Source organism: Juglans microcarpa x Juglans regia, chromosome 7S, assembly GCF_004785595.1.
Source record: "Juglans microcarpa x Juglans regia isolate MS1-56 chromosome 7S, Jm3101_v1.0, whole genome shotgun sequence".
Classification (NCBI taxonomy): Eukaryota; Viridiplantae; Streptophyta; class Magnoliopsida; order Fagales; family Juglandaceae; genus Juglans; species Juglans microcarpa x Juglans regia.
The window spans coordinates 4324724-4337115 of record NC_054607.1 but is presented as its reverse complement, the minus strand read 5'-3'; the positions used below and the strand labels follow the sequence as shown (position 1 = coordinate 4337115).

The 12392-nt window shown below is 34.5% G+C and overlaps 1 protein-coding gene across 1 annotated transcript; it reads right to left on the bottom strand.

Moving 5' to 3' along the window:
- Nucleotides 1-5983: 5983 nt before the first annotated feature.
- Nucleotides 5984-9680, bottom strand: LOC121241129 (RGG repeats nuclear RNA binding protein A-like). The gene is made up of 6 exons (XM_041138751.1): nt 9223-9680; nt 8139-8880; nt 7568-7685; nt 7327-7485; nt 7177-7239; nt 5984-6462 (listed from the first exon to the last, which is right to left on the bottom strand). Exons 1-6 carry the CDS (start codon nt 9455-9457, stop codon nt 6250-6252), a joined length of 1530 nt encoding a protein of 509 aa, XP_040994685.1. The 5' UTR covers nt 9458-9680; the 3' UTR covers nt 5984-6249.
- Between the last annotated feature and the right edge of the window lie 2712 nt (nt 9681-12392).

Genomic DNA, 12392 nt, shown 5'->3' with positions numbered 1-12392 from the left:
TTAAATATATAAGAGTTCTTTTTTTTTTTTGGGCAAATATAAATAAATTTTTTATTTTTAATACATATTTTTAATTAAAGTAATAGAAATGTAAGCAAGAAGGCTTGATTAGTTGATTGCATGCATGTGTCTGTGGCGCCTCCAATCCCCCTTACATAAATATACAGGGATCGAGACGTTAGGATGGTGACAACACGGTCACACATCCCAACGAAGTGCCAGTGTATGTACATGCAACAGTGTACAAATAAAATAACGTAGCGGATAGTCAACTAAGTACCAGAATTTATTTACAATCAAATATCATTAAAAATTTAAATAGCAGTTATACAGTCATCCATAAAAATATATTACAATAGTTTTCAAATAAACAAACGAGTGATCCCAGATCACTCCTCGGGCGGAGCCGTCTCCTCAGGCTCGCCCTCCTCCTCCTCATCTGTATCAAAATCTGCGTTACCACAAAATGGTATCGCAGGTAAATATGACCCAAAATAATAACGTAATATAAAATGCATTAAATGCAACTAACATGCATGCACATGAAAAATATGCATTTTTCCACAAGACATCATTTTTCCCGAAAATGATAATTTTCCAACACACGTCAAAATCAAAATCCCATTTTGGCCTAAAATATCCGTAAAACATTTTTCCAGAAAATGATTTACCCAGAAACCAACTCGCACTATTTTCCCAGAAAATAGTGCAATAATTCCAAATGCACCATGCATTAATTCCATATGCACCATGGCCTCCCCTATGGACCATCCGCACGTCCTGGCTTCGTAGCGGTGCTCAGTTCCGCCCCCAGCGCGTACATGGCCAAGCACCCACACTACGCAACGAGCGATGCTCAATTCCGCGCCCAGCGCGTACGTGGCCAGACATCCTCTAGTCCCTGCCAGCAGAAGGACCACGGAGTCGGCACGAGACCATCTCGTCCGATTCCATTGTCGTCCAGCAACAATCCAGGGGACGTTACTCAGTATATTCCGCTCCCGAGTAACCAGAGGAGCTCCACTGAGTTAATACCCCATCTCGGCTTGGGGTCGTGATACACACGCACCCAAAATCCATTCTCACATGAAAACCCAGTTTTCATAAACACATGAACATGAATGCAATACACAAAAATCCAGTTTTCTTTACAAACATGATCATGCATGAAATAATGAAATGCACATGTACCAACACCAATCCAACGTCCATCAATAACCAGTCCCAACAAATCCAATCAAAACAACTCATCAACAACCAAACCAAATAAACCAAAACAACCAAACAACTCCAATCATAAATACATCCGACCCCCGAACTCCTCGGACTCAGTCCGGCATGCCAAAAATACAGTGAAATGGGTTAGTGCAAAAAAAATATATTTAAATTATGAAAGTTCTTTGGAGAAATACTTACAATGCTATAAAGCAATTTCCGAAGGATCACGAAGCCGCAAGAAGTGGAAAAACAGATACAGAACAGTGTAAAATACACTGTGGCCGTGGGTCACAGATACCCACTTTTCAACGGAGACAAACGAAGACTCAAAAATGATAGGGTAGGGCCTAGAGAGTTCAGTGAAGCTAGTGATGATGGAGGTTGGCCGTGGGTGGCGGCGCAATGGGCGGTAAAAGATCAAAATACCCAAATCGGAAATATAGATGGTGGAGCTTCACCGGTGGTGGATCGGAGCTGGGGTTGGGTCCAATGGGTTGCCAAGAGGTCGAGGATGATGTGGTAAGAAGATGGTGGCCAATAGTGGTGCGACGGCGGCTCAACGGGGCAAAGAATGCCGTGGCTTCGTGGGGTGCGTGCGGGCTACCGACGGCGAGGTAGGGGCTGGGATTTGGGGGTTGAGGTCGCCGGAGGGAGGGGGAGCTGGTCGGCTGGGCGGTGTCGCGCACGGCGGCGGTCTGGGTGAAGGTGACGGACACGGGGAGAGAGAGGGAGAGAGAGGGAGCTGGGTCCGCGCGCGGGGAGGGGAAATAAGGAGGAAAAAAAAAAAAAAAGAAAAGAAAAGGAGAGGAAAGAAAAATGGAGGGAAAATAAATGAGGTCCAATCCTCATAACTTGGGTCACAAAAATGATTCAACGGAAACGATTTCAAAACCTCAAGTTAAATAAAATAATTTAAACGTAATGGTAAGTCAAATTGAAATAATTAAATCCCACAGTAATTAATTAAATATGAAAAATAATTTAAATGCACAACAATAAATAAATATTAAGAAAGCACATAAAAATTAATTTTTACCAATTAAAAATCCTAAAAATAATCCAATTAAAATCCAATAATTTTAAAACAAGAGAATAATTTTGAATAAAATAAAAATAATCATTCAATAAAAATACATTAAAATACGGGGTGTTACAGTGTCCTCCTCATCCATATCACAAACTGGCTGTAGAAGTGTAAGGTGGAGATTAGGTGCATTTAGACCCGTTTGAGTAGTAAAATAAGGTGAGATGATTTTAAATAAAAATTGAATAAAATATTACTAGAATATTATTTTTTAATATTATTATTATTTTAAAATTTAAAAAATTAAATTATTTATTATATTTTATATGAAAATTTTAAAAAAATTATAATAATGAGATCCGTTTCTGTATCCAAATATGAGCTTAAATCTTGCCCGCATCCAAATGGCAAGAGGGTGTTTCTTGTCCCATATCATGTGAGTAGCTAGGAATTATGTGGCATTTAGAGCTACCTATCTTTCTCTGGGTGCCCCCACCCACCGCCACTAGTGCACCACCGTCTCCAAAGGTCCCTACTACACACCCTAGCTTGTTCGTCATTTTCGGTGACCCGCAATATTATAGGGGTGCTGTTAGTGTGCTGGCTAGGTTTGACTGCTGGGTGTGTCTATTAGTATAAATTATACATTTTAATTTTTTTTATATTTTTATATATCTTTAAATATTTTTAAAATTTAAAAAAATACATTAATATACTAAAAATCACTTCTTTAATTATTAAGTAAAAAAATAAAAATAAAAAAGTTAAATATTGAACTTTAACCTAGACAATAGGTAGTAATTCTTTACCATATTGAAATTTAAATTCAATGTTTCAAATATAAAAATGAGTATTTATAACGAACTATTTGTAACGATAATAGGCTCAATTTTATAAAAATAAAAAAATAAATATTATTTTCATAGTAAATAATTGATCATAAATAAACGTTTTTTTTTTTCTTAAAGCAAATGTATGGTAAATATTGAAATTGTAGAGATTATGAATCCAACACCTTTTTCTTTGCTGTTTAATTAGTGTTTACAAATGGTACGAAGAATTAATATTCCAACAATACTCCACCAAGCAAAGAAGGCATTGCTTCAAAGTAATTACCTCGTAATTGCCATTCCTTCAAAGTTTGAAAATATATCAAGATTCCGGTCTACATGTGTGTGTGTGAAAATTGAAATCAAAGGAGAAAAACAAAAAAGAGATGTGAAATGCAAGACAAATTCATGTGATTTGTTCGTAAAGGACAGTAAACCATACCTTTCTTGGACAAAACCAGAATTGAATGGAGAGGGGTCGGAATTTGTTTTGGGGAGAAAGTTGAGACGAGGTTGGAAGGTTATGAGAAACAAAGAAGAGAAAAGGGTAAAACGCGTGACTTGACATTAGGGTTAAGCACCGACTTTGTCGAAGTCGCTATCTAGAGAATCCAACTCCAAACTCTAATTTACCTATAATCCGATCCGACTCTAACTCCATTAAAATAGATTGGAGCCAGTGTAGAGTTGGATTTAATTTTTTTTTATGCCACGGAATTTTAGGTTCCATTTTAACTTGTGCTTGGCTTTTTATTTAGCCCAATTTTAAACAAGACTTTACATATTACTAGATCATTTTTGTGGGCTTTTATGTTTCAATTTTACTAAGAATATTACAAAAAAAATAGATTTTATATTTGCAAAAAATAAAAATAAAAATAACTAAAAGTATATTTCATATGCTATGCAAATCTGAAAAATAGAAAAAAAAGATTTAAATATACAATAGGCCATTTTGGCTATCCATGATATACTATCCTTCGTATTAGAGTATAAGACTCCCAAATAAACTAAAAATAATAAAATGATTGCTCTACCATCTAATTACATGTTATTGTACTATAATATTGCATGTTATTAACATATTATATGAGACTATTGCATGTTATCATACTAGACTATTGCCCCATTTTTCCTAATTACATGTTTTTATACAAAACTATAACATATTGCTCACTATTAGCCCGTCTAATATATTATTTCTATACTTGATTGAGTATAATAGTAATATTATGATATTTATATATAGTAGACTATTAGTCTATTTATATTATAATATATAAGTATATTATTCTATAATAATTAACATACTAAAATAGTATTGAATTTAACGATTTAAGTTCTAGATTTTTTATAACTAATGTATAATAATATTGAAGTCGAAGGTAGGTCATATTGGTGCAGAATCAGAAGCTAAAGTCAGAGTCGAAGGTCAAAATCATTGTCGAAATTGGTCAGAAAACGGCTTCAATTCTGACTCCGACTCCAATGATGTAGAGTCAATTCCATAATTAAATTTTTGAACATCCAAATTAGTGTACATGTTTTTTTCCATTCTCGAGCACGAATAGTTCATACATGTCTAATAAAAAAGGACTTGAGAGCTAGCTTAAGCTAAAAATAGATTATACATATGACTACTGAGAAGTTCCTTGATCTAACCATTGTAAAAAAAAGACATGCATGCGCAATATCGTAAAATGAGAGAGAGAGAGTACTTAATCACGTTTCATGATTATCTTTGCTAACAGTAATTTCTTGGAAACTATTATACCTCTCCCAATCATATTATCATCGATGTCAAAATATTATTTGTTTCAAAATTTTAAATTGATAAGAAAGATGTAGATTTTATTATTTATATTTTGAATGCATGTGTAGGCCAATTTCCTTCACAATAAATGTGCTTAATACGTAGAATATTTAATTAATTTAATGAAATATAGAGCCATATTTGAGCTTAGAACTGCTATTTTGATATCATGTAAAAATATAAATAGTAAAATCTATATTTCTCTATTAGTTTAAACTTTTGATACAAAGTAATAATTTCATAGAATAGAAATTCTGTTGGAATCATCACTCTACACTTCATGTGTTGGGCCATTTAAGGAAGATTTAACAATGGAGATGATATATTGAGACGTCAATATCTATATCTAGAAAAATACTATTCCCTTTCTACCGAATTGCATTTTATTTTAATTTTTTAATTTTTTACATAATGATTAAGGAAGTATTTTTAAATGAATTTGTGACTTTTTTGTATTTTTTTTTAAATGTTTAAAGTGTTTAAAAAAATGATTGAAAAAAAAAAAAATTGCCTTTCGGTGAGGATTCTGCAAGAATCCCACGTGGGTGTAGCATCTTCCCTATATCTAACTCCTCACTGTGCGACCTTTGCAGCTAACCTCAGACGTTGGAATCTCGCATGGATAACGAGTGACTTGACTACATACAAGCCCCCGTTCTCCAAAGCCATCATTTTGTTCCATTTTGGGTCTGATTGCAGAAGGGCAGGAGCGAGTATATGGCAAACGTTGATTACGACCAGAAGTTGGTTGATGATTTCTACGGGCTTACAGCCAACAAAATGACTATCTCAATTTAATATAATAAAATAGAATCATTTTCTTCCGAAAGTTGGCATAGATTACACACCATCGATACTACTGGTAATATTAAATTATTTAATTTGCAAGAAAAATTTAAGAAACAAAACACAAATATATATTATAAAAAATCTACTCATCATCTCCATACAGCATACCTTACAAGATTTTTTATTTTTTCCTTTACCAAATATCTTATGTATGGATAACGAATAGAAAAATTCAATTAGTTTAGGGGGAATAAAACCAAAGAAAAAAAAAATAGTGTATGATGCGTGAAATGATGAGTAGCAAAACTCATATTTTAATATATAATGCACATTAAAAATTTCCACCGTATCTCCTGAAGCCAAAGTTGTGTTAACAAAGAAAAGGAAGAAGATCCAAGAAGAAGCAAGAACTTGCTCCCACTAATATAAGACAGTATATATCAAAGGAAAAGGAAATGCAACCGCAAAACCATAGAAAGACTAATCCAGACTTATGCCCTACTCGAAAGCTAGGAGCTAGTCCAGTCATAAACAGTGATACATTAAACAGACCGCAATTCCAAAGAGCCACAAATTCATGAGGCTACTGCAGCTCCTCCCAGAACAGGAAATTGGTTCGGGTCCTCAAAGCTAGGTGCAGGGCCAGCCTCCACCTGACGTCGCCGGCCCAAAAATTCTCCCCTAGATTCACCTCGGCCCCCACGTCCACGACCTCGACCACCACGACCACGAGCAGCAACATGTAATTCACCTTCAGCTGGTTTCAGAAATTCATTAATGCTCATCGACTGCAAGAAAACCAGAGGGGATTGTATCAAGAACAGCATAGGTAAACCAACTAGAAATTCAAGAATAGAAGAACCTAACACCAGGATCCACCACATTCTTCCCGCCCATTAAGTCAAAAGCCGACAAAAATATTAGCACAAATGCATATAACATGAATGTGTCGCTATAAGTAGCACTGCCAAACATACCCCCTTAAGCTATCCACAAGTATTACAAGGTGCAAAGAAGCAAGGCATAGATCTCAACCGTGACATAGGGCAACTAAAAAGCAAACATGTGGAAAATACCAGTTAGGTGAGATATTTAACATGGATTAATGTGGATCAATTATGAAAATTTGCAAACATAGAAGATAAACAATTCATCTCATCTCATTATTACAATTTTTTCAAATTCCCACACAAAATATCATAAACAAATCAAAATTTTCAAATCCAAAAACAATAATAATATTAAAAAAATATATTCTAATAATATTTTATTCAACTTTCAACTTTCATCTAAAACTATCTCATCTCATCTCACTATCCAAACCACACCTAAATTAACAATGCAAGTACACATTTATACAGTTCAGAAGAAAAGAAAGAAATCTAACAAAAACTTTTTTTTTTCGACTTTTAACTTAGGTTGCAAACAAAAATATTACTGAGCAGAGATTTTCCCAAAAATAAGCAAGAATAAATTGCATGCAAGAGGGTGTCAAAGGTTACCTTCCGAACTTTGTCGTCCTTTTCAAGGCTACCTTTCTTCTTAAGCTTCTCTTTCTCAGACTTCTGAAATAATAACAGAAATATAAATGAACTGCATACATAATACGCAGTCAACGAAAAATGAAAAAGATGACAAACAAGATTACACACCAGCTTGATGAAAAGGCTATCATCTTTCTTTTTCTCGACGAGTTGCATGGACTCCAAATCCTTATCTAGTGTGACCTTTCTCCCCTCAGTCTTTCTTAATGCTTCCAAAGCCTTCCTCTTTTCGAGAAGAACCTTCTCATATTCTTCAAGTGTCATTTCCTATAAGAAAACCAAAAGATTCATTAAATTGTTTTTCAATTGAGAGGTGTTCTCAAAAGATTTGACGACAAATTATCATTACTTTATCCTCCTCATTCTCGTCAGTATCTTTGGCCTTCTTTTCAGAATCATCTTGAGCTTCAAGCTTCTCCTGTTCATGCACTGCATCAGTTGTTCCTTCAGTAGTCACAGGAACATCCCTGTTAAAAGCCAACAGATAAAAATTTAAAGGTCTCAATAGAATTCAACTGGATCCTGTCCATGGACACGGCCACCAGCCTCAGAAAACGTCAGCCAAGCACAATCCTTCAATATGTTTTATAGAACTTTGGTTTTTAGGACAGCTTACCTCTCTATGCTAGAATCTTATAATGCCACGCCACCCTCAAAAACGTTAAAATAAGTTTTCAGTGATATTAAGCATTTGTGACACAATATGTATGTCACTGAACATCATTCAGAATCCATGAGAACTGTGTTCATATTTCATACAAGGAAAATTCTCTGAGAAAAGGAATGGGAGAAAAAGGAACTTCCACAATATATGTTCCAAGCAGAAAATAAGATCTCAAATAAATTCCAATTAGCACAATAAGATATAAATACAATAACAAGTGCACTGATCATAAAAATTGTTTGTAGAAAGCATATACCATTCAGCTCCACCACTGTAGTCATCAATTTTCACTGCATTCTCAATATCACCAGTAATGTTTTCCTTTGATTCAGATTCATTTGATACTTCACCCCTTCTACTATCGTCACCCCTTCTATTATTCCTTCCATCTTGCCTATCATAGAAGCGGCCTTCTTGTCCACCAAAACCGCGGTTTCCCCCACCGTAACCTCTTCCATCACCACCACGGCCCCGATTCACATTTCTTGGCCTCACATCATATTTAGTCTCATTTCCACTTACTTTTCCCTGAAACTCATTCTGTTCCCAACCATCATTATCATTCCCATCAGGTCCCTGCTTCTCAGTCTGATAATTGTTCACATCAAGTTGGCTTTCACTTCCAAACTCCTTACTCTGATTGAATCCCCTGCCTCCACCACAGCCTCTCCCTCTCCCTCTCCCTCTACCTCCACCACCACGCCCCCGCCCCTGCTCCTGCCAATCATCCCCAACTGCATTTCCTGATTCAGCTCCGATGTTCCTCTGGAAATCATTCTCACCCCCATTATTCCCATGATAACCACTTCCCCCTCCATTATCGTCATTTTTCCGTTGATTACCATTTCTTCCTCCGTTGTTACGCTTATAGCCATCAGATCCTCCAAAATTCCGTTGATAACCTTTCCCACCTGGCTCAGACCTATCAGAGCCACGACCCTGGCGGCGCTCCCGCCCCTCTGGCTCATTCTTTCTAACTACAATATCTCTTCTTGTAACTGCCAATAGAGAAAGAAGAGTATCAATGAAACCGTTGCAGTACAAACATGGAAAATAAACAATGCGAATGATGCACGGACAATCGTAATTGAACAAACAGTTACAAAGTTTAAACAAACAAAGGGGCTGTCGAAGTAACTCCCAATCTATATATTTTCAATTTAGCACAAGCAATCCAGCCTTTTCTATGCGTTTCCCATCTTCTCAACTAATTTCTCAGCAGCCAAAAAGAAAACGCAACAAGATGACGAGAACCCCAATCAAAACCAATGACAAGCAAGATAACAGCAGACGAACAATAGAATAAAATGAACAAAAATAAATGGATTGCAAACAATCACCGTAATCGGGGAGCACAATAGGCTTTGCTTTCATCGACACGGCGTCGTCAAGACCCCAGTCTGACTCTTCCTTCTCCACGGGCTGCTTTTGGTGTTGTTGCTGCTTATCTTTCTTCTTCTTCTCCAGCGGCGGAGGCTCCGCCTTCACAGCAGCAACGCGCTCGAGGAGCGCAGAAACGTCGTCGTCTCCGTCTCCATCCCCCAAAAGAGCAAAGACGTTTTCCACTCGAGCCATGAGAAATGCAAAAGCCAGGCCAAAACTAGGGGGATTTTTGGTAGATCAAACGCAAACCCTAACCCTAAACCTAACCCCAGATTGATGGAGGTGATCCATAGTCTTCAGCACTGGAATCGTTTGGGTTTCGCTTTCGGCGATGCTTATGCTGAATAGTTCAGTAGCTATATATAGGCAGTGCGATACCGAGGGGGGTTTGCTTGGAAGGTAAGGAAGCGTAGAATCGGTGCTCGGCCGCTGGCCCACTGCCATAGATAAAATAAAATTAAAAAAAAAAAAATGCGAGCCCGACTTGGGCTCCCTTTTTTTTTTTTTAATTATTATTTTATTTTTTATTTGAAAAAAAAATAATAATAAAAACGCCCCAAATCGGGCTCTAGCATTTTTCTAAAAAAAAAAATAGTCAAGTTTTCAATTTCAACCCTCTTTCCGCTCCCACCCAAATATTAATTTCTTTTTTTTTCTTTTTTAATTTAGCCCAAATGGTAATTAAATTTATAAAAATTTAATTCATACAACTGGTTTTTCCTTCAATTTATTTATATTTACTTAAAATTATAGCCTTTTTTTTTCACTTTCTATCCATTTCAATTTAAGAGCAATGCTATAATGTCGCTTGGGCATGATCACTCTATATGCCATCCAGTGCAATCTGCACTTTTTTTTTTTTTTTTAATTTCATATATTTTTTAAATATTTTTAAAATAAAAAAAACTATTAATACACTAATAGTCACTTCCTTAACTATTAAGAATAAAAATTTAAAAAAAATTAAATATATGAACGGTTATAATGGAAGGACAAAATAAGGAGACATATTAACATTTCTTTTCAACTTAAATGGGATTGAAGATACCCGATTCATGTCTTTTCTTAAGAGTAATATTATATACAATTATAAAGTGTATAAGTTTCACGTATTCTCTTTTAAAAAAGTTGTCTATCATTAAAAAAAATAATTTTTTTATGTAAGTCTTATTTTTATTCATATTTGTCAAAGAGTGTGTGAGGAAAGAACTTATATATTCTAAAACTGTAAATATCATTTCTATTTTTATAATAGCAAATGCGTAATAATTATGGGATGAAACTTATTTATAAGTTTTTTTTTTCCTGATATGTTTTTAAGAGATAGAGATTCTGAATACTTGCATTACTATTATTGTCTGGAGATGGTATGGATCTCAATATTAAATGTTATAAGATGGATACAATGTGTCCAGTTCTGACTCTTTATAACTTGTAAAAAAAAATATGAGACAAGAAAAAATTGGAGGGAATCCCATCAATTGTAAAATATTATTGATGGATGTGGCTAGTCCATCTTAAGTTTGAGGAGTTTTAAATATTGGTTTGCTAAAAAAAGAAAGTTTTATTAAAATTATATTGCTAATAACGTTTCAGGCTCTTATCTGGATATGTTTTTTTTTTTTTTTTTATATAAGTAAAAAAAATAAAATAAAAAAGAGAAGAAAAAAAATAAAAAGCATTTCTAGGTATGTTCCTTAACAACAAGCATTTTGAATATAAAAATGATATTTATAGTTGTGAGTGTAAGTATCATACAATCTTTTGAAAAAATAAAAAAATACGAGATCTATATAAAAAAATTAATTTTTTAATAATAGATATTATTTTTTTTTTCAAAACGATTTTACAGCGCTTACGGTGTTACACATTCTACAATTTTACATAGCATTTCTTAGATTTTAATTGTGACATTTTTTTGTAAATTGTTACAAGATCCACTCATAGTCAGACAGGGTGGCCACCTGGATCGACCCCGTAAATGGAGGGATCCGACACCCAAGAAAACTAACTAGGTCTCGTTTGAATTTAAAACCCACCTCAACTCATATCATCTCATTATTATAACTTTCTCAAATTTTCACACAAAATATAATAAACAATTCAACTTTCTCAAATCTTAAAATAACTTTATTAAATTTTCACACAAAATATAATAAATAATTCAACTTTTATTCTACTATTCAGAAATCATTTCAAATCATCTCTAAATCCAAATCACACGATGATATATATATATGGTGGACCACTTTGATTTTGGGCCGAGTACTTGAGTTTTAGACAACATTTGTGCTTGATTTGGGCCAACTAGACCAACCCGATTGATATTCCTTCCTATTGAGTATTGTTTCTTTGGGCCAATGTTACTTAATATGGGCCTACTAAATGGTCATAACTCTTAACCCAAGGTGCATTTCCAAATCGATTTCTAATGTAATGTTGACAAATGAAGACAAAATGATCTTTAGCATGATGACAACACTTCCGTCTGTATGTGATTATGCAGGATTTCTTGGGTTAATTTCCTTAACCCCAGCAGCGTAAAAAAAAAAATTAAAAATAAGTAAATAAATTCGACAATTGAGAAGTGACAAATATTTATCTCCTTTTCCGATTTAGAATGATAGAGAGATAGACATATAAACTTACGCATCGTTTGTTTTCGTAAATAAGATGAGAATAAAAAGTTTTGTGAAAGTGAACGAAGTTAATCTTGTTATTTCGGACCATTTCTTAAAATATAAAATTAGTATACTCACTTGGTATTTTATTTACTGTCACGACATCCCGTGATTCTCACAATTTAGGAGAAGTTGGCCGATGGATATTTACAACATTTTTAATTGTTACAAGTAAATTTAAGAGATCAATAAAAACTCTGATGATGGATTTGGCATTGGGTCTAAACTGAGGAAAATACACAAGAGAGATATCACAATTAAAAGATAAAACTTTGGAAATCATGTAATCAATGCTCAAAAGATAAGAGCTTTGGTCTTGATGGTGTGCTCATTTCAAGTCTAAGTTTCGGATCCTTGAATGCAAATAATTTCTATGACCATCATACTAGCAAAATTCTCTCTTTGAGTTACCTAAAGCATATTTGGATAAACTCATTGCCAAAAGT